This window comes from Polypterus senegalus, chromosome 1, assembly GCF_016835505.1.
Source record: "Polypterus senegalus isolate Bchr_013 chromosome 1, ASM1683550v1, whole genome shotgun sequence".
Lineage (NCBI taxonomy): Eukaryota > Metazoa > Chordata > Cladistia > Polypteriformes > Polypteridae > Polypterus > Polypterus senegalus.
In genome coordinates, this window is record NC_053154.1 from 177,966,850 (window position 1) to 177,990,889 (window position 24,040).

General features: G+C 39.6%; 1 protein-coding gene across 1 annotated transcript in view; it reads left to right on the top strand.

Moving 5' to 3' along the window:
• The window catches only part of ddb1 (damage-specific DNA binding protein 1), a 209,292-nt gene that overhangs the window by 87,360 nt on the left and 97,892 nt on the right, over positions 1 to 24,040 (top strand). Inside the window, exons 9-15 of the mRNA XM_039763642.1 lie at positions 351 to 467; positions 1,741 to 1,843; positions 19,619 to 19,694; positions 20,283 to 20,391; positions 20,551 to 20,729; positions 21,495 to 21,658; positions 22,256 to 22,363. Coding sequence (XP_039619576.1) covers positions 351 to 467; positions 1,741 to 1,843; positions 19,619 to 19,694; positions 20,283 to 20,391; positions 20,551 to 20,729; positions 21,495 to 21,658; positions 22,256 to 22,363 — 856 coding nt within the window. The remainder of the gene's footprint in view (positions 1 to 350; positions 468 to 1,740; positions 1,844 to 19,618; positions 19,695 to 20,282; positions 20,392 to 20,550; positions 20,730 to 21,494; positions 21,659 to 22,255; positions 22,364 to 24,040) is intronic.

Sequence of the window (24,040 nt, forward strand, 5' to 3'; positions counted from 1 at the left end):
GATGGGTCAAGCTTTAGTGGGAGGGGTGGAGAGAAAATTACAAGTCAGTCTGTATTATGTTAGTTCAGTAATCGTAAAAGAAGGAATGCAGTGAATCAAATGTAATATAAAGTGAAGGAGTAATAATAATAGGTTGTACAGAAGGAATAGTCAGATTGCGTTGAGCAATTGTTGTATTGGGTCCAATATACTTAAACTCTGTTTAAGAAAAAAAAATATTTTGAAAAGGAATGACATGTTTTAGATTTGATATTTAACTAAAAGTATATAAGACAAAATAACATACAGTATGCAAACTTGCTTTTTGAATATAAGTAGCTTCTGCCTTTCTCACTGTATTTGTTCCACAGTTGAATGTTGACAGTAATGAGCAAGGGTCCTATGTGGCAGTAATGGAGACATTCACTAATCTTGGACCTATTGTGGACATGTGTGTAGTAGACCTAGAGCGCCAGGGTCAAGGACAGGTAAGAAATATACTGTTGAATGTCCATTAGAATTTATTTATTTTTATTTAATGCATATATTTGAATCTGGACTGTCAAGTTTCCTTATGAGACAGAAAGGAGATGTTGTAATGAGCAGGATCCAGTCAGGGAAGAGCCATGTAATAAGCATAAAACAAACAGTGCACTATGGAGTCGGCATTTTCAGAAATAGTTATTTTAGTCCTTCCACACTGAAATGCTGCCACCAGTGTTGTAACTTGTAAAAGAATCTAGCTTTGGAGAGCGTTTTCAGAAATACTTGCTTTCTTAGGTTGGAAATGCCAGGATAGTGTGTACAAAAGCTTGTCCTCATTTGTGTCATTTCTGTGGAATTCTAAATTACCGTTTCATTATTAAAGGTGACTGTACATAAATGTAAAGCTTAACAAGGCATGGGACTACCAAATTTTCAGTTCTGTTATTGGACTGCAAGTTTTAGCATAGCAAAATATCGTAAAACTGATGAAAGTTTATGAACTACATGAGGTTCATTAGTCATGAAAAGGATATCTGGTAGTAAATATAATCAAATTATCAGCAATTCAGTGATTAACAATTTATTAAAGATATTGAACCATTGTATGATTTATTTTAAGGCAGAGAAGCCTATCTGTTGCCCCTGTACATAATAATCACCTGTTTTAGCCTCCTTTAACATATGCAGTATTTAATTTATGGATATCAGTAGGGATTGTGATTGTATTGTTTGTATTAACAATGCATTTACATCCTTTGAGCTATTGATCTCCAAATTTAATCTTTCAGAGAAATGCTTTTACTTTATAGAAATTAGAAAAGTATAAAAAAGTAATATACCCAACTTTCCTTGTCTTTCACCTGCACCGGTTTCTGAAGTTATCTGACTAGGTTGGATGAAGATTTACACAGCATCTCCAGAGTATATCAATCATTTAAAGGAATTTAATTATCTTAGAGAACGATGTTACTGAAATCTTTCAATTACAAATTCTGAGATAAAATGGAATTCACCCATAACACATTGTAGTTCAACATACATCAAACAGGTCAACATTCAAGTAAATACATATGTACTTATAATTCATATGTATCTATCTAAAATGGAACCAGGTAAAGAGTCTCAATCCAGCATCTCTAACTCGTTGGGAAAGTGAGTTTGTGTATGATCTTAAATTGGCAAAAAATCAGATTGTTTTTATATGTTTTTTTTTTCGTAAACAACGAAAGTTTAAGTGGTCAGTTTAACTAAATTATTTTTTTTTTCATATTTCAGCTAGTGACCTGCTCTGGTGCCTTTAAAGAGGGATCCCTTCGGATTATTCGTAACGGCATTGGGATACATGAACATGCTAGTATTGACCTACCTGGAATCAAAGGTTGCTACTTTATGAATTAGAGAATTTTTCCTTTGTCTTGTTTGTTATACCTTTTTGCCATTAATGGAGCAATATAAGATAATACTTAAAAAAAAAAAAAAATGTATGCATGTATTTTTATTATATATATATATATGTATGTATGTATGTATGTATGTGTGTGTGTGTGTGTGTATATGTATATATATGTGTGTGTGTGTGTATATGTATGTATATATGTGTATATGCAATACATAAGTTCAATTCAGAACTGAAGGCATAGGAAAAAGGAGGAGGTTTTTAAAGGGGAAGACAGGAAGTGAGATCGTAGGGGTCGGGCTCATTGAGGTCTTCAGCCATTGGTTTGAGCCCGGACATGACATCACAGGGGCCGGAGCCGGCAAGGTCTGCTTCGATAGGCTCGGTCCCAGAAGTGACGTCAGGAGAGCCAGGCGGAATCTCCCGGGAATGGTCTGCAGACAAGGAAGAAAGAGTCAGTACACTCTGCCACATCCTGGTATGTCTCAGAATTGTTTTTACCCGAGCCCTTTAGCTGCCTCCCATGCGCACGTGTGTGACAAGGCGCCTCAGCCCTGTCCCGTCGGATCGGGCGACCCTGACTGAGAGGTTGTGAACCCGAGAGAGGGCATCAGCGTTGGCGTTAGAGTGCCCCAACGGTGAACAAGCGAAAACTTGTATGGCCGGAGGTCAAGAAACCACATGGTGACCCGCGGGATCGACTCCTTGTGCAGGGCCATCCTCTGTGAAGGAGCATGGTCCATGACAAGGGTGAATTCCCGGCCCAGCAGGTAGTACCTCAGCTGAGTAATCGCCCATTTAACCGCCAAAGCCTCTCTCTCCACCGCTACATACCTGGTCTCCCGGTCCAACAGTTTCCGGCTCAGGAACATAATGGGGTGATCTGCACCATTGACATTATGGCCCAGCACTGCCCCCAGGCCTGTGTCCGAAGTGTCAGTCTGGAGGATGAAAGGTAATGCAAAGTTAGGAGCTTTCAAAATAGTTGCGGACGTAAGGGTCTGCTTCAAGTCACTAAATGCAGCACCTGTCCTTTCAGTCCATACCACAATGTTTGGGGCCCTCTTCTTTGTCAAATCAGTCAAGGGCGCCGCTCTCTCTGAGAACCGGGATACAAACCGGCGGTAGTATCCCGCATACCCGAGAAAGGCTTAGACCTGCCGCTTGGTTCGCGGACGGGGCCATTTCAAAATGGCATCTACTTTGGAGCACTGTGGCTTCACGGTACCCCAACCCACCAGGTAGCCTAAATTCTTGGCTTCACTCAATGCGAAGAAGCATTTCTTGGGATTGATCCGAAGCCCGGCCTCACCAAGTGTCCACAATACCGCTTTTACCTGCTGTAGGTGTTCCGTCCATGTGATGGAATAGATGACCACATCATCCAGGTAGGCAGCACTGTATGAGTTATGAGGCCTGAGCACTTTGTCCACCAGACGCTGGAAGGTAGCTGGAGCCCCGTGTAACCCAAGTGGAAGGACGCGATACTGCCAGTGTCCACTAGGGGTGCTAAACGCGGTCTTAACCTTCGCGGAGTCCGTTAAAGGAACCTGCCAGTACCCCTTTGTCATGTCCAGGGTGGTCAAATTTTGAGTCTGTCCAAGCCCCTACGAGGAGATCGTCCACTCGCGGTATTGGATAAGCATCGAATTGGGAGACTTGATTAAGCTGACAGAAGTCATTGCAGAACCTCCAACTCCCGTCAGGCTTAGCGACCAACACAATTGGACTGGACCAGGGACTATGACTTTCCTCGATCACACCTAGTTCCAGCATGTGTTTGATCTCAAGCTCCACTTCAGCTCTTTTTGCCTCGGGAAGACGATACAGGCGTTCTTGGACTATAACCCCGGGTTCTGTCACAATGTCGTACTCAACCAGAGAGGTCTGTCCGGGGCGTTCACTCACTACCTCCCAGACAGAGAGGATAACTGCTTCGAGCTCATGTCGTTGTCTGGGATTTAAATCCACACCGAAGTTAAGGCTCGCCGTGTGAGCAAAGAGTGAGCGGGGCTGACCGGAGGAGGGATCAGGATCCTTGTCCTTCCACGGTTTCAGCAGGTTGACATGATAAACCCACTCACGATTGGGTTGACTCACCAAATAGTCGACGAGGCCTTTCCTCTCCTTAACTTCGTAGGGCCCCTGCCAATGGGCAAGTAACTTAGAGTGGGAGGTAGGTACTAGGACCATGACCCGATCTCCCGGGCGGAACTCCCAGAGAGACGTGCCACGGTCGTAATAACGGACCTGTGCTTTTTAAGGAGGGGTCGAATTTTACCAAATCTATTGCGTAACTGTGCGATATATTCTAATATATTTGTAGAGGGAAGAGCCGCCTCTTCCCATCCTTCTTTTAAGATGTCTAATATGCCCCGTGGTTGTCGCCCATATAGTAATTCAAAACGGGAGAAACCCGGTGGAGGGGTTCCTTCCATCCTTGCTGACCACCTTACGTAGCATTTGTTTGAGAGTTTGGTTGATCCTCTCCACCAAACCGTTGGTTTGAGGTTGATATACCGCGGTCTTTAAGTACTTTATTTTCAGCAACTTGGCAGTATCCCTGAACATCTCCGAGGTAAAAGGCGTCCCCCGGTCTGTCAAGACTTCCTTGGGGATGCCTACACGCGAAAAGACCCCTAGTAATTCCCGTGCGATGGCTTTGGAAGTAGCTGAGCGCAACATAACAGATTTGGGATATTTGGTAGCCTAATCCACGAGGACTAAAATATACTAAATCGACCCCAATTCTGTGGAAGGGAATATCAATCAGGGGAATAGGAATGAGAGGAGCACGGTCCCTCCTAGGAATTTGTCGCAATTGACACTCCGGGCAAGAAGTGCAAAAGCGACGAACCTCCTCATTGATTCCCGGCCAGTAGAAGCGGAGCTTGATCCGCTCCAGTGTTTTCTCGGTGCCCAGATGGCCACCTAGGAGGTGGGTGTGTGCTAGCTCACAGACCTCCTGCCGGAAGGTCCGTGGGATTAGCAGTAGCCTTCTCTCACGCCCGTCATGCTCAGCTACACGATAAAGAAGGTCATTCTCCAACACAAAGTGAGGACCCTGTGGCTTCGGCTGGTTAGTGTGCTGGCCGCTGACCAGAACCACTGCATTTTTTGCAAACTTAAGGGAGTCATCATTCCACTGCTTCTTTTTAAAAGAAGCCGACGTGTCTCTAAATTGAAACTGTAAAAGGGAGAGAGGGTCAGGACCGACCTCAAGGGGCGTGGTTTCCTCCCGTTCCGTCTTGGCGCTGGAGGATGACGTATCTGTACGCTACGGTCTGGGAGTTGCCACGTCACTCAAGGTGGCCGCTTTGTCTGTCTCTGCCGGTTGATTACACGGCGTGGAGGCAGCTTGAGACGGCTCATTCCTGTCTGTAACTAGGCCCAAGTTAACCCCAGGAGTGGTATGTGTCTCGCCGCTTTTAATTTTAGACCAGTCCTGCCCTAGTATCACCGGGTGTGGAGGATCGGGAGGGACCGCCACGGTTAATTTCTGAACCAATCCTCCATAGCTGACGACACAGCAGGCGGACCTGTACCAGCGCATTTCTCTGTGGACACAGGTTATACTGGTCTTTAAATTTTATGTATTGTTGCGGCAGCACAAATCGGCAGGCAACAATGGTAATGTTGCTGCCGGAATCAAATAAAGCCTTGGTTTTATACCCGTTTGCGATCACCACTTCCATGTGTGGGACCGCCAACAGGTTAATCAGAGCGCACCAACCCCCTCTCCTCCAAGCTGGTTTCGCACCCGCGAGTCCGGGGACGCCGGCACAAGCTCTGGGTAGTACGGTTGCTGGGTTGGCTAGTTCTTGGGACATACTCCGGGTGAGTTCGACACAGGTACGGTTTTGCTCTCCCTGAGTGTTAGACTGCCCTTTGTGTCTCCAGAAGCTCTATGAGCTCAGCCATGTTCTTAAACTGCGCACCCCAGACCGGCTGGGTGAAGCCATGGGGTAGCGCTCTCAGAAGCAGATAGCAGGTTACTGTGGTGTTATGGGTCCACAGCTCGTTCAGCAAAGGCCGTTTCTTTTTAAATAAATAATCATCGAGCTCGCAGCTTACTGAGGGGGCGTTGGGCCATAGCAAGCCACGGGCCGATCTGTGGTGTGGGCGTTTCTCACCTAGTGCACAGGTGAGGGAGTGCCTACATTCAGGATTGTTCCCGTGGCTAATGTCATGCAGCTGCTATTGCCCCTCGCAATATAAAGAAGCGTGAGTTGGACGGGAGAGGAGAAAAAAGATCAGGAAAAAATGAAACGAAAAGGACAGAGGTTACAGGGAGTGAGAGAGGAAGCAGGTCGGTGCGAGAGAGACACACGGAGTGTGTGGTGAGCGAGCGCTCGTGGGCAGCTGCGAGGAAGCTGGGTGTTAGGCCGACACCCAGGCGTTGGAGTTGGAAGGCGCTCCTGCTGAGTGAGCAGGGAGTGGGAGTGACCAGGGAAAGGCGACTGACCGCAGAAAACCGGAAAGGCAGCAGGAGTCGCGAGGCTTGGTGTTACAGTCCTTGGTGTGGGTGTCCTGGAGACTAAGGAGTCCAAGTCTCAGGCCTGGGATGAGTACCAGACCGAAGCCAGTATCGGGAGGTCTCCAGACCTGTGTGTGGGTGGAGAAGGGCAGCTGCAGGAAGCATCTCGCCTGTTGCATGGGCCCGTATGGGAGAAGCAGGTGAGACGCTAGCATAGAAGAAGCACCGGGCTTGTTGTTGTTTTTGTTTTTTTAAAGTCTGCTTCCTGTAGAACGTTTTAACCTCGTTTTTAAAAGAATTGTTTTTTTTCTATTTTTACCTCCATGTTTTTTTTTATGGATTATTTATTGAACTTTGGAACTGCACAACACTTTAACACTTTTTGTACAATCCCCTTGCTCAATTGCTTATTGCTTCAACTGTCTAGCTCATCGGTGACATTACCGATGGTGTTGGGTTGAAGGGCTCCCGAATAGTGATGGGAGCGTGGAGCCAAACCCACATTGTCACAGCTACCTGCTCTATTATTTGGTAGGGCTTATTCTCAATTGGCCGTAACCATTGCCCAGAGGTACCAGGCTTGTCCGTGGGTCGGCTGCTATGGGTCCAACCTCCAATATTTAAATTTTTTCACCTGCCAGTCTGGGGCACCCCTAGGTGGTACTTGGGGCTCTGGTTTCACAGGGAGGGGGCACTCTCCTCTGAGAGAACATAGTAAGCACCTTTTGTCTCCCCCCTCCGGAGCAGCCCACCTCTGTGAACACCCCCCCGGACACTCCCTGGCCTCTTTAGGTTGCCCAGTTAAGTGTGCTGGGAGCGGAACCCGTACTGGGTCTCATGGAACCACGGGACACCCTTCCCTGCCTGAAAACTCGGCCCCGGTACGCTCCCACCTGGGTACATTGCAGGTCCTGGCCCCTTCTCCTCCGGGACTTCTCCATCCTGCAGACTACACCAGTGTCACAAAAGCCACGATGAGACAAAGCAAGGTTTGGGGCAGCCACCCGTATAATTTGTTTTCCTGGCAGCAAATTCTCTTTTCAAATGATAGCACTGCTGTGCACAAAACTGAGTCCAATACAGAACTGAAGTCATAGGGAAAAGGAGAAGGTTTTTAAAGGTGAAGACAGGAAGTGAGATCATAGGGGTCGGGCTCATGAGGTCTTCAGCCATTGTTTCGAGCCCAGACGTGACATCATAGGGGCCGGAGCCGGCAAGGTCTTCTTTGATAGGCTCGGTCGCGGAAGTGACGTCAGGAGAGCCAGGTGGAATCTCCCGGGAATAGTCTGCAGGCAAGGAAGAAAAAGAGTGGGTGCACTCTGCCACATCCTAGTATGTCTCAGAACTGTCCTTACCCGAGCCCTTTAGCTATATATATATATATATATATATATATATATATATATATATATATATATATATATATATATATATATATATATATATATATATATATTATAGTAGAATACCAAGGCTTCAGCTGGAGAAGTAGTGTGCTAAAGAAGGTACTAAAAAGAAAAGGAAAATTTTAAAATAACGTAACATGGTTGTTAATGTAATTGTTTTGTCATTGATATGAGTGTTGTTCTCATATCTATCTATATATATGTATATCTATCTATATATATATATATATATATATATACCCGAGCTTGGCAGCGGAGAAGTAGTGTGTTAAAGAAGGAAAGAGAAAGAAAAGGAAACATTTTGAAAATAACGTAACATGATTGTCAATGTAATTGTTTTGTCACTGTTATGAGTGTTGCTGTCATATATATATATATATATATATATATATATATATATATATATATATATATAGCAAAATACCTGCACTTCAGCATGTCATGTGTTAAAGAAGTTATGAAAAAGAAAAGGAAACATTTTAAAAATAATGTAACATGATTGTCAAAGTAATTGTTTTGTGTATTTGGCAGCAGCGTCACAAAGTTGTTTTCGGTAGCTGCATCAGAAAATGTACCACGATGTCTGACACGCCTCCTTTTTACTGTTTTCTCACAGCTTGGATTGCTGCTGTCATATATACACACACACATACATAAATACATATACATATACATATATACATATGTGTATATATATATATATATATATATATATATATATATATATATATATATATATATATATATATATATATACATACACATATATATATATATATATATATATATATATATATATATATATATATATATATATATATATATATATATACACAAGGTAATAATAATAAATTATAGTCTATAAGTTATTAAACAGTAAAACATTAACGTTTTAAGAAGTACAGGTACATTGAAATTACATTTTCTATGTGAACGCTCAAATTTGTGCCTCTGGTAATGTGCCTTACCGCATTTAAAGAAAATTAGTTTTGTGTCCTCTGCAGTGTTAAGAGAGAAAGGCTTTGGTTTGGGATAAAAGGAAAAAGGTGTAAAGAAAGGAAAGTTGCCTTTTTCTTTTATATAGTATAGAGATGTGTTCGCTGACGCTATGATCGCCTTTTGGGGACAGTCGCGTGGGTCTTGTGTAGACTGGTGAGACGCCCCGCCATTAATCGGCTGTGATGGCACTGTCAGTCCTCCACTCGTGTGCGTGTCTTCATAATCCGGCTGAGGACCTCATAATCGTATACGTGCAAAAGAAAGTGTGAATCGCCTTAATATTATTTTGCCGTGGTGTAGAAAAGGGGTCCCGTGTTTGCACTTGTCTGGGCTATAGCGCAGGGGAGGATGAAAAATTAAAAGTGCTCACTTTGACTTAAGGCAGAAGCGCAGTCAGCGCCTCAAAGGCCGGCACAGCTATGCACGCTGGCTGCTTGACTTTTGCTGGGCAGGAGACCCCAGTTTTGCAGACACGCTCATGATATCAAAAGTCTCAGCTCTTTGGAGGTCATTCATATATATATATATATATATAATAATATATATATACCAGCCAGAGGAGAAGTAGTGTGTTAAAGAAGTAATGAAAAGAAAAGGAAACATTTTAATAATAACGTAACATGATTGACATTGTCATGAGTGTTGCTGTCATATATATGCCTGCCTAAATAAGTCACCCTCGCTTTGCTCTTACTTTTTACCGCTCATTTAATCATGGCTAGTGGCGAAAAATTATAAAATGGAAGGAGGATGGCTTTACCAAAACAATTATTGATGGCGAATCGATTATTCATAAAGCTTGAATTGGTGATCTATTTTTCTGTGTTAACCTCATATTTTTTCATACTTCTTCTCAAACTAAGGTGGTGCGAGGGTAAAATGAATCGGGATGCTTGATCAATGTAATCGGTGTACCAGGAAATCATGCATTGACAAAAGCTCCCTTTGCTTGTAATGCAAAGTGTGATTAAATGCATTATTTTTAACGCGTTATGGAGCACATGCATCAAGCTTCTCAGCTGTGCTTGTGCTAAGAAAAGGAAAGATTTTAAAAATAACGTAACACGATTGTCAATGTGACCTTTTGTAAGTAGTGCCTGGAGGATTCAGTGTGTTGAAACTCTAGAGACAGCGTGTGTATTAACTTGTGGATTTTTCTGTGAGTATTTGGTGGCAGTCTGATGAAGTTGCTTCGGAAGATGGCGTTAGCCGCGGAGCTCAGCTCAGAGCGAAATAAGATGAATGGGAGGGGAGATGATGACGTGACTCCCCACCGCCTTTAACTGTCAATCCCCACAAACACAGTCTCTCGAATTTGCATAAGCACACCCCTTCACCTACAATTTTAACTTAGTTACAAAGTGATCAAAACTCGCTTATATCCCGCGCCCTCTCATTAAACTTGTATCCCGCATTACCTGTGAGCATGTGAAACGCCAGCGTAGCCTGTCTATGAACTTAATTTAAAGTTTAGGTTTACACCTTGCTTTCTTTCCGAGGTAGCAGCACTCATGAATATGGTAGTATATGTCACTCGCTCGCTTCTTATTGTTTAGCTGCCTTCTCAATTATATAATGCATGTTTTCTCAAGTGCTTTTTGGAGGTCTTCCTGGTTTTCTATGCACCGCGCTGACAGTCAGTTCACGTGATTATGTGGGGGCGTGATGATGTCACACCTAAACTCCGCCCCACGCCTTTCCAGCTCAACTCCATTACAGTTAATGGAGAAAAATACCTTCCAGTTATGACCATTAGGCGTAGAATTTCGAAATGAAACCTGCCCAACTTTTGTAAGTAAGCTGTAAGGAATGAGCCTGCCAAATTTCAGCCTTCTACCTACAGGGGAAGTTGGAGAATGACTGAGTGACTGAGCTTTGCCTTTTATTAGTATAGATAGATATATATATTATATATATATATATATATATATATATATATATATATATATATATATATATATATATATATATATATATATATATATATATATATATATATATATATATATATATATATATATATATTATATATATATATTATATATAAATATAAATATATATATATATATATATACATACACACTAGCAGAATACCTGCGCTCGAAAGGAGAAGTAGTGTGTTAAAGAAGTTATGAAAAGAAAAGGAAATATTTTAAAAATGACGTAAGATGATTGTTAATTTAATTGTTTTGTCATTGATATGAGTGTTGTTCCCATCTCTCTCTCTGTCTCTCTCTCTCTCTCTCTATATATATATATATATATATATATATATATATATATATATATATATATGTATATGTATATATATATATATATATATATATATATATGTATATATATGTATATATATATATGTATATATATATATGTGTGTATATATATATATATATGTGTGTATAATATATATTCGGCAAAAAAAGAAACGTCCCTTTTTCAGGACTGTGTATTTCAACAATAATTTTTTAAAAATCCAAATAACTTTACAGATCTTCATTGTAAAGGGTTTAAACATGTTTTCCATGCATGTTCAATTAACCATAATCAATTAATTAACATGCACCTGTGGAATGGTCGTAAGACCTTAACAGCTTACAGAAAGTAGGCATTTAAGGTCACAGTTCTAAAAACGCAGGACACTAAAGAGACTTGTCTACCGACTGTGAAAAACACCCAAAGAAAGATGCCCAGGGTCCCTGCTCATCTGCGTGAACGTGCATTAGGCATGCTGCAGGGAGGCATGAGGACTGCTGATGTGGCTAGGACAATAAATTGCCATGTCCGCACTGTGAGACGCCTAAGACAGCGCTACAGGGAGACAGGAAGGACAGCTGATCATCCTCGCATTGGAAGAGCCCGATCTCAATCCCATTGAGCACGCCTGGGACCTGTTGGATCGCAGGGTGAGGGCTAGGCCATTCCCCAGAAATGTCCAGGAACTTGCAGGTGCCTTGGTGGAAGAGTGGGTAACATCTCACAGCAAGAACTGACAAATCTGGTCCAGTCCATGAGGAGGAGATGCACTGCAGTACTTCAAGCAGCTGGTGGCCACACCAGATACTGACTGGTACTTTTGATTTTTAGCCTCCCTTCATTCAGGAACACATTGTGAAACATTTTTAGTTTGTGTCTTATGGTGTTGACTCTTTTAGTGTTCATACAAATATTTACACATTAAGTTATATATATCTATATATATCTATATATATATATATATCTATATATATATATATATATATATATATCTATATCTCTATATCTATATCTATATATATATATCTCTATATCTATATCTATATATAAACTTATGGGATATTAATCTGGTCAGTTAAGTAGCAGAGGGGGTTGTTAATCAGTTTCAGCTGCTGTGGTGTTAATGAAATTAACAACAGATGCACTAGAGGGGCAACAATGAGATGACCCCCAAAACAGGAATGGTTTAACAGGTGGAGGCCACTGACATTTTTCCCTCCTCATCTTTTCTGATTTTCTACAAAATGACCTCCAGCAGGCCACTGGTGTGAATGTCTCTGACCAAACAACCAGAAAGACTTCATGAGGGTGACCCAAGGGCCCCATGTCCTCTAATGGGCCCTGAGCTCACTGCCCAGCAGCATGCAGCTCGATTGGCATTCGCCATAGAATACCAGAATTGGCAGATGCACCACTGGTGCCCTGTGCTTTTTACAGATGAGAGCAAGTTCACCCTGAGCACGTGACAGAAGTGAAAGGGTCTGGAGAAGCCATAGAGAAGATTATGCTGCCTGTAACATCATTCAGCATGAGCAGTTTGGTGGTGGGTTAATGATTGTCTGGGGAGGCATATCCATGGAGGGTCACACAGACCGCTACAGGCTTGACAAAGGCACCTTGGCTGCCATTAGGTATCAGGATGAAATCCTTGGACCCATTGTCAGACCCTATGCTGGTACAGTGGCTCCTGGTGCACGACAATTCCTGGCCTCATGTGGTGAGAGTATGCAGGCAGTTCCTGGAGGATGAAGGTATTGATACCATTGACTGGCCACCACACTTTCCTGACCTAACTCCAATAGAACACCTCTGGGACATGATGTTTTGGTCCATCCAATGCCACCAGGTTGCACCTCAGACTGTCCAGGAGCTCAGTGATGCCCTGGTCCAGATCTGGGAGGAGATCCCCCACAACACCATCTGTCATCTCATTAGAAGCATGCACCGATGTTGTCAGGCATGTATACAAGAACACAGGGGCCATACAAAGTGCTGCGCATAATTTTGAGTTGCTGCAATTAAATTTTGGTAAAATGGACTAGCCTGCCACATAATTTTTCACTCTGATTTTTGGGGCGCCTTTGAATTCAGGGCTGTGTAGGTTGATCATTTTCATTTCCATCAAACGATGTGGCATCCTTTCGTTCCTAACACATTACCCAGTCTCTATCAGTATAGATATCCAGGAGGATTTCTTTTTCCCATTGAGATCTGATATGTTTTTCAAGTGTTCCTTTAATTTTTTTGAGCAGTTATATATATATATATATATATATATATATAAAAAGTTGGGACACTAAACAAATCGTGAATAAAAATTGAATGCAATGATGTGGAGGTGCCAACTTCTAATATTTTATTCAGAATAGAACATAAATCACGGAACAAAAGTTTAAACTGAAAAAATGTATCATTTTAACGGAAAAATATGTTGATTCAGAATTTCATGGTGTCAACAAATCCCAAAAAAGTTGGGACAAGGCCATTTTCACCACTGTGTGGCATCTCCCCTTCTTCTTACAACACTCAACAGACGTCTGGGAACCGAGGAGACCAGTTTCTCAAGTTTAGAAATAGGAATGCTCTCCCATTCTTGTCTAATACAGGCCTCTAACTGTTCAATCGTCTTGGGCCTTCTTTGTCGCACCTTCCTCTTTATGATGCGCCAAATGTTCTCTATAGGTGAAAGATCTGGACTGCAGACTGGCCATTTCAGTACCCGGATCCTTCTCCACGCAGCCATGATATTGTGATTGATGCAGAATGTGGTCTGGCATTATCTTGTTGAAAATGCAGGGTCTTCCCTGAAAGAGATGACGCCTGGATGGGAGCATATGTTGTTCTAGAACCTGAATATATTTTTCTGCATTGATGGTGCCTTTCCAGACATGCAAGCTGCCCATGCCACACGCACTCATGCAACCCCATACCATCAGAGATGCAGGCTTCTGAACTGAGAGCTGATAACAACTTGGGTTGTCCTTGTCCTCTTTGGTCGGATGATATGGCGTCCCAGATTTCCAAAAAGAACTTCAATGTGACTCGCCTGACCACAGAACAGTCTTCCATTTTGCCACACTCCATTTTAAATGATCCTTGGCCCAGTGAAAACGCCTGAGCTTGTGGATCTTGCTTAGAAATGGCTTCTTCTTTGCACTGTAGAGTTTCAGCTGGCAACGGCGGATGGCACAGTTTATTGTGTTCACTGACAATGGTTTCTGGAAGTATTCCTGAGCCCATTCTGTGATTTCCTTTACAGTAGCATTCCTGTTTGTGGTGCAGTGTCATTTAAGGGCCCGGAGATCACGGGCATCCAGTATGGTTTTACGGCCTTGACCCTTACGCAGAGATTGTTCCAGATTCTCTGAATCTTCGGATGATGTTATGCACAGTTGATGATGATAGATGCAAAGTCTTTGCAATTTTTCGCTGGGTAACACCTTTCTGATATTGCTCCACTATCTTTCTGCGCAACATTGTGGGAATTGGTGATCCTCTACCCATCTTGGCTTCTGAGAGACACTGCCACTCTGAGAAGCTCTTTTTATACCCAATCATGTTGCCAATTGACCTAATTAGTGTTAATTGGTCTTTCAGCTCTTCGTTATGCTCAAATTTACTTTTTCCAGCCTCTTCTTGCTACTTGTCCCAACTTTTTTTGGGTTTGTTGACACTGTGAAATTTTGAATCAACATATTTTTCCTTTAAAATGATACATTTACTCTGATTAAACGTTTGATTTGTCATCTACGTTCTATTACAAATAAAATAATGACATTTGCCATCTCCACATCATTGCATTCAGTTTTTATTCACAATTTGTTTAGTGTCCCAACTTTTTTGGAATCCGGTTTGTACACTAGCCAAATACCCGCGCTTTGCAGCGCAAAGTACTGCCTTCAAAATTTTTATTAAGAAGAAAATTAAACCTTTTTAAACTGAGGAAAAATATACCAATAATTATTTGTTAAAGATCTCTTTGTATACCACATTGTGAGTTCGGCCATGCGGTTGTAATATGACCAAATTGTGCGCTGAGCTTACTCTTGAGCATGCAACGTACAGTTGGCCATTTGAACAGTAATCTTGTTTGAAATCTCACAGCTTGGATTGCTGCTGTCATAATCGGTTTGAGTTTTATGGTTTGTTTCAATTACGACAGTATTTGTAGGACGTGTGTTTAAGAGACATTCGGCATCTGTCAAGCGTTGTAAGTATACAAGCGGTTTCATCGATAATCACATCCAGCCATAAATAAGAAAATTCAACTTGCCGAACATAGTCAACCGTTATGACGGTTACGCGTAGAATTTCGAAATGCATCCTGCTTAACTTTTGTAAGTAAACTGTAAGGAATTAGCCTGCCAAATTTCAGCCTTCTACCTACACGGGAAGTTGGAGAATTAGTGACGTTGGAAAGTTCAATATGGCGGCCGACAGTGGCATCATACCACCGAAATAAGTACGTACATCGGTTTTGGTTAGCGTAGGGAAGCCACCTACCATATTTCATGAAGATGTGGTCAGCCTTCTATCTACACGGGAAGTTGGAAAAGTAGTGACGTTGGAAGGTTCAATATGGCGGCCAGCAGTGACGTCATACCATCGAAATAAGTACGTACATCAGTTTAGGTTAGCGCAGGGAAGCCGCCTACCAAATTTCGTGAAGATGGGGCCATAAATAAGAAAGTTCAAAATGGCGGAAGTTGTCGACCATTATCGACCGTTCTAACCGTTAGGTGTAGAATTTCGAAATCAAACCTGCATAACCTTCGTAAGTAAGATGTAAGGAATGAGCCTGCCAAATTTCAGCCTTCTACCTACACGGGAAGTTGGAGAATTAGTGATGAGTGAATGAGGGCTTTGCCTTTTATTAGTATACTAGCAAAATACCCGCGCTTCGCAGTGGAGAAGTATTGTGTTAAAGAAGTAATGAAAAAGAAAAGGAAACATTTTAATAATAATGTAACATGATTGACAATGTAATTGTGTTATTGTCATGAGTGTTGCTGGCATATGTATATATTATACATTTTTTAACCCCCTATCTTCCACCACAGTTAGTGGTCTACAGTTCAAAGCAATGTATTTTGCGAGAGAATTTGTAAGTTTGACCTATGTTGACTTACTAATTTTGGTCCTGAAGCCAGTCATTTCATGAGGTTTGGGCTGGCGACACCTTTTGTTGGTACTCGAATCCGTACTGCTAGTGCTAACAGCATACACAGTTTCTGTGCTCGCTGCAACATGTTTTGCATTTAGATGGAACTGTAAGGTTGAAGTAAACTTATTTTTGCACAGTTTGCACCAAACCACGCTTTTATAAAGGCTTTCGTCGGGTAGTCTTTTGAAATGAAATTTGCCTCCAATCAGTGCTAGTAACGAACTTTCTTCCGACTCTTTTATATTGTTGTAGCTCTGATGTGTGCATCAATGTAGTTGATGTACCAGGAAATCATGCATTGACAAAAGTTACCCTTTGCTTGGAATGCAAAGTGTGATTAAATACATTATTTTTTAACGCGTTATGGAGTACATGCATCGAAGCTTCTCAGCTGTGCTTGTGCTAAGAAAAGGAAACATTTTAAAAATAACGTAACATGATTGTCAATGTAATAGTCTTGTGACCGTTATGAGTGTTGCTGTCATCAAGGATTTGATTAGCATTATTTTTTTCAGTCAAGTTCGTATTTGGAGGACGTGTTGTGTTCAAGTTTATTCCGTGTTTGTCAACCGTTGTAAAGATAACAGGTTTCATTCATCGAAGTGTTCACCACCCAAATCGGAACTCGTGAATGTAAGATGTTCAACAGGCATTCCTGGTAGTAAGTTGTGGAAATTGCCTGTGAATATTTAGCAGTAGCGTGTGTATGAACTTAATTTAATCTTTTTCAGTCCTGCAAAGTCAGTTGACGCGAGCCGCTCGGAGTACATGCATCGAAGCTTCTCAGCTGTGCTCGTGCGATCTCGCGATGTCCACGACTTTTTTTAATGTTAGCTAAGACCCGGCACTTCAAAGTTTCTTGCTACAGCAATTTTAACTCCGCAACAAAGTGATCCAAAATCTCGTTTATACCTCATTTCTTCTCATTAAACTTGTATCTTGCAAATACCATACTCGTCGTAGGCATGACAAACTGCAGCGGGAGTGTGTCTATAAACTTAATTTAAACTTACGGTTCACACCGTGCTTTGTTTACGCAGTTGTGTAATTCGGTTTTTGTTCAGCACTGTTTGGAACTGTTGCTTTTTGTCTGTGCCCTGCGTCAGTTCACGTGAGCCGCTCGGTGTACATGCATCGAAGGTTCCCAGCTGTGGTGGTGCCATCTCGTGCGATGTCCATGGCTGTATTTAATGTTAGCTAAGACCTGGCACTTAAAAGTTTCTCTCGCAGTTTCGCTGAGTTTGTGCCAAACACCACCCTGACCATCTCATCTTCGTCTGCATAAGCACAGTCCTTCACCCGTGAATATTTAGCGGCAGTGTTTCTATTGGATTGCCGCTGACGGACGACCTTATATGGGCAGGCACTAAATTACGAGGTATCATTCATACATACATACATACATACATACAGTAGAACTTTAAAAAATTTAGCTCGTCTTGCAAAACACTCGTAAACCAAGTTACTTGCAATCCGAGGTTCCACTTTTATATACTATTTATCAGTGTTATTTGTTAGGAAAATTGATTTTTATGTTGATATTTTTGGGGGTGCGAAACGAATTAACTGGATTTCCATTATTTTCAATGGGGAAGTTTGTTCTAGATATGAGAAATTCGCTATACGAGCTCAGTGCTGGAACGAATTAAACTCGTATCTCGAGGTTCCACTGTATGTATGTGTATATATATATATATATATATATATATATATATATATATATATATATATATATATATATATATATATATATATATATATATATATATATATATATATATATATATATCTCCCAATAAAATCTTGACAGCATCTTTAAGCATGCTGTGTTCGGTTTAAGATCCTTATTTATTAATATTCATGTCTTCATTGATTGTTTAACTAAACTATGTTAGGGTCACAGGTGATGGAGCCTAACTCAGTAACATCATGGAAGGCTTGAACTAACCCTGCAGTAGTGGCCAAAAGCTTTGACAGTGACACAAATATTGTGTTTTGCAAAATATATGACTTCAGTTTTTGTGGTGTCAATTCACATTGTTTTTATTTTATTGCACACAGTGATCAGAAGCATATTGATTCATTAAAAAGAGCTTTATTAGCAATCAGAAGTTAAGTTTATCCCAAAAACCTGTTTTCAATTATTTTGGCCCTAGCACAAAATAATCAGCTGAAAGTGTCCAGCAAGCGACAGGACCATCTTCTCCTGAGGAATCAGCTGCAGTCGTGTTCCCACCAGTGCAGAGCTTGCTCAGTATTTTCAGTTAGTGGGTGTGAGTGCATCTGTACACACAGTGAGGTGAAGACTTTCGGACAATGGCCTTGTGCCAAGAAGGGCAGCAAAGAAGCCACTTCTTTCCAAGATGCTTACGTGCAGCATGTCGGAGAGAATTGCATAATTATGAAGAAGGGTCAGCACTGTAAATATTGACTCTTTACGTAAATTTGATGTATTTGCCTGTAAAAGCCTTTGAAATGTATGAAATGTTTATAATTATTCTTTAGTATACTATTGAAACATGAAAAAAATAATCTGAAAATGCTGAAGCAGGAAAGTTTGCAAAAGCACAACATTTGTGTCCCTGCCAAAACATTTGGCCACGTCTGTAGTCCATTGCTAGGCACACTCGCATACACATTTATGTAAAAATTGATATTTAAATTCATAAATTTAAAAATTAGTGTTAGTAATTTGAATTGTATACTTACAAGGAGATGTTTCCTTAATAAATGTATTTATATGTTTCTTTTAGATTATTAATAACCCATCCATGAATAGTAATAACAATGATATCCATGTTTCTTACCAGCGGCATGAACAGTGTAAAAGACAATACAATATTTCTTATCAAACATTGATCATGAAGCAGTTCATGGGTTTGTGATTTTGTATTCAGTTTTAATTGCAGCTCTCTGTACAAGTAAAAAATTACTGTCCTGTATTAATGTTTTGTATCCTTTTTGTGAAGTTGCAATTTAAATATAATTTAGGCCTTACATGAAAAAGAATATTGTTCCTTGGATTAAGTCAGTATATAAAATATAAGCAATACATACAGTCTGTAGTACATTTTTTGTTTTATTTTGAAGTTTGAACAGAGAAAGACAAAGTGACTTGCTTGTAGTTATTCACTGAGTCCTATAACATGCATTATAATGTCTAATTTTTACATTATTCTTTCAAAATTTTTTACATTGATATTTTTCCATTTTGGCAGAATTATTTTTTGGCATGAAAAAATTAATCTGTTAAATGCTGTGGAATCAATATGGGCCTATGGTTGCATAATTTAATAATCATGAAAGGAACAAGAGATTCCTTTTTAATTGCTTACTTGTTAGATTGAATCCTGCCACTTACAGTTGATCACATTTACAAAAGATGCTTATAATAGGTATCATGTGTGATATTTAAGTTGTGTTTATTTTTCATTGTACCTCTCTCTTTCTACTTCCAGGTTTGTGGCCTCTAAGGTCTGTTGCAAGTCGTGACACAGATGACTTGCTTGTATTGTCCTTTGTGGGTCAGACTCGGTGAGTAATTTGAAATGTGCAGGATCAAGAACACTCTATTGTAATTTCATTACTAGTATGATTTTTTTTTTTACTTGGAAAACATGAAACGTTTTTAATAGATGGTCATCTTGTCAAATGTCCTAAGTATGGGAAATTAATATTGTTTAAATGGATTTCCATCCACAACTGTTCTTTCTTTTTTTTTTTTTAAACGTATCCCTGAATATATTAACAAATCCCTTTTTTCAGTTGTAATTTTAATCGTTGTGTTTTAAGAAGACAGATTTGCAAAGTTTTAAGCAGAGAATGGAATATAGCATTAGGTATCTTCTAGTTTTACTTATGAGTTGCAGGTATTTGTACTTTCAGACTATGGAAGAAATCAAAATGTAAGAGAACAGCATTAGGCTGGTTAGCCTTAGAAAGAGAATCTTACTCTGTTTTCTGCATAATTTGTTTTGTGCTCTAGTGCTAAATAAGACTGAAGAGTTACTAAATATTTGGTGGAAAGCTAACAATATAGTAGTAGATACTTTTTTGTTTTCTTGTCCTAATATGGTAAGTATTTATTTTGTCTTCGTGTATGTGCCTTTCTTTTTTGTACAGTGTACTTATGCTAAATGGAGAAGAAGTAGAGGAGACAGAATTACCTGGCTTTGTTGATCATCAGCAAACATTTTATTGTGGAAATGTGGCACACCAGCAGCTCATACAGGTAGGCCCCCATAAATTCTGCTCTGACCTTTTTGTTAATGGTTATGCTTTTCTCCCATATTGTTACTTAATTTTGTATTGGTTTGCATAGCTTGACTTCACTGTTGATTGCTTACAGTATCTACACTATATTTTTCCTTTGCTACTACCATACTCACAGATCACATCTGGATCTGTACGTTTAGTGACCCAGGATACGAAGACTCTGGTGAGTGAATGGAAAGAGCCAAGTGGCAAGAACATCAGTGTTGCATCCTGCAATAACAGCCAGGTGGTTGTTGCAGTAGGCAGAGTGCTGTATTATCTGGAGATACAATGTGGAGAACTCAAGCAGATCAGGTATGATTAAGTGTCAGTTTCTGGATATGCTCCTGCTGTGTGCATACTGGTGTTTCTTTTAAAATGTCATTATCATTAAACAATGTACAGTTGACAAAGCTGAAAAAAGCTAAATAAATGTCAGACATTATCACTCACTTTGTTAAACAATTTGCAAACATATTAAATAAAAAAAAAAAATCTGCCTCAATTTCACATTCTTTTTAATCTTGTAAAAAGTCCACACTTGTAAAATAAGACTTGTATCTTGAGGTAAATTAATATGAAAAACGTTAATCTCATACATCATTTCCAAGAAGCAGTGTGTTCATTTCTATAGTGTTGATGTCCAGAAAGCAAAAACTCTGAATGCAAATATTTCATTTTAATTATACTTATAATCTTCCAATAATAGTAAAGGATGTGGTACATGTTTCCTTAATAAAAATGTATTAAATGAGCTGATTGATTATAAGATGTATTTGCTGTGCCTTCCTGTAAGAATAAAAAGGTACAACTGTGTTTCATGGTTTACAATATACTGTACATCTGTTCTTACTGTGTTCATACCTGCTTTGTAAGCTAAATGTAGGATTCTGCATCGTCAGAATAATTTTGAAAAATTGGTGGTACATTTGAAGCAAAAAAAAGTTTCTTTTGACTGTTAATTGCAAGTTATATGTGGAAGAATATAAAGTACTCAATTCTATTGTGCCATATTTATCTTTTAGCAGTTTTTTTCAGCGAATCATAGATGACTATTTTTCTAATTATATCTTCTTCCAGTTATACAGAAATGGAACATGAAGTTGCCTGTTTAGACATAACCCCTTTGGGTGAAAGTAATGGTGTTTCTCCTCTGTGTGCTGTTGGGCTATGGACTGATATTTCAGCTCGAATTCTCAGACTTCCGTCATTTGACATGCTGCATAAGGAGATGCTAGGTGGAGGTGAGCTGTGTCTTTTACAAAGCATCTAATAATTAAATTCAAAAACAGTAGCTTGTTTACCTTACAAACTCTTAAAATTAAGGTACTTGTGTCATATGAGTCACCTTGGTTTAGGTTATTTTGTCTAGTATACAAAATGTTCATAGACCCTGTGGGTAAAATACTTGAACAGTGGAAGTTCCTAGTTTAATTTAGTTTCAGAGAAAAGTCCACATACCCTGGTGTAGAGCCAGAGCTTCAAAAACACTGTTTAAATTCAGTTTGAGTCATTTATTAAAGACTCTAAGCCTTGGTAGCTTCTTATTTAACTAAAGACTAAACAAGGTGCAGGACTGTTAACTGCATTTGTAGTACAGTTTATTTCATACTAGTTTAAAGGCAATAGCAAATATTAAATGTAAATGCAGTACGTGAAAAATGATACAGTGCTGTGAAAAGCATTTGTCCTATGTAATTTTTTTCAAATTTTTTTTTTGGATTGAAATAATATGAAAGTGACTTGTGCAGCAAGAATGTGATTTAAAATTCATTCAGGTGTTTTAACTTAAGCATCAATTAATTTTAAGATTCTTGCTTTGCTTTGTTTTAACTCTACAGAAATCATCCCTCGGTCCATTTTGATGACCACATTTGAGGGGAGTCATTACCTGCTTTGTGCTTTGGGTGATGGTGCACTGTTTTATTTTGGACTGGACATAGAAACAGGTACTTAAAAATTTGGTGGTGATTTGTCAGTAATGTATTTGTATTTTTATTTTCCTTACATTTATATCTTGCATTAAGTATAGAGTTCTTCAAACGTGAATTTGTTCACTGTCTAGGTCTCCACTGTTGCATATTTAATCCAGTATGCTTGCTTTCAATGTTAATAGCTCATAGTAATGCATTTAAATATTCAGTTAACAAAACAATTTTTTATTTTGATAAAGACTAGCAGATAACTGTGTATGAAAAACAAAAACACCAGACTGGTAAAAAATTCCACCCTGTTGAACCAGAACCACCTTGCTGTGCAACCACTTTCTGCTAATTTGAAAATTTATCAGGAAATTTCCAATTGAGTGCCCAAAACTAAGATAATGCTATGTGAGAGACGCAACCTGAATGCTGGCAGACTGTGGAGGTCAGTCCTGTGATAATACAGCAAGTGGCTTCTCCAATATTGAATATAGCCCAGAGGTACCAAGGAGTAGATCATAAAAATAACTGGTTATTAAATTCTGTAAATATAAATAGTTTCAGTAATCAGTTGTAATATGTCTTTAATATTTGCAACAGCACTTGATGCAAGAGTTTGTTAAAGTATAACAATGGGTGATTATGGTGAGACTTTTAATGAAACATCTTACTAGAACTGAATTTGAATATGAAGTTTGATGGGATTTGCCCTTCAAAATAATTGCTGTGCCTGTTTTCAAAAGCATGCAGCACTTACCTCTACAAATAAGAGGAAAACATTGCAATGAGGTAATGACAGATAAATCTAAATAAAGTTAGACTAAATCTTGAATTTTATGCAATGATAATAAAATTTCAAAATTAGTGTTTGTTTGATGCTCACCAGTTAAGCAAAAATAGTAGGGTTGGGAATCAATTAAAAATTAAGTAATTGCATAAATCTATGTAATTAATCATGATTAATTGCATCTAAGATTAAAACAAGTAATTATAAATTTAGTGCATAAATCATGAAGTAAATACACACTGAATCACAAAATTAATGTAGAATCAACACAAAAGAATCAAAAACCGTTCCTGGCATAATTTAAACCTTAACAATGACCTTAAACCTGAACTTTTAACAAAACACTACTTGAGCAAGCACAACCTGAATTTGAATGCCTTCCTAAAAGGCAAGTTGAAATGAAGGCAATAAGAAAATGATGCCAATGTATTAATTCTCAAATTGGCATAGCATATGAGACACATATTGTCAAAAAGTCAAAAACAATCAAAACAACTGTTGACATGCACTGCTAAAGACTGATTTAATTAAAATAATATGAATATCGTAAATGGGCATACAGTAAAACTCCGCATATACTCTCCTAAATTGTTCATCACCATCAATGACTTGATAATTATACTCTACACAAGTATTTTTCAGTTGTTGTACTGTGTAAATACAATAATGTAGTGCCCCTGGGTCCATACCAGAGATAGAGACATTCCTCAGGTAGACGAGACCTGTCCGAGGAGGATGGAGAAACCGATATAAAAGCCAGGAGATGTGTGTGGGGTTCCATCTGCCTGGGTTCATGTTCGCCAGTGACTCTTGCAGAGCCGAGGGCCAATGGGCATACGAGTTGCCTCTGACCTCAAGTCAATGGAATGAGCCAGAGATAGGACTGAGCTCCTGTATGAATGGGCAAAGGGAAGAAG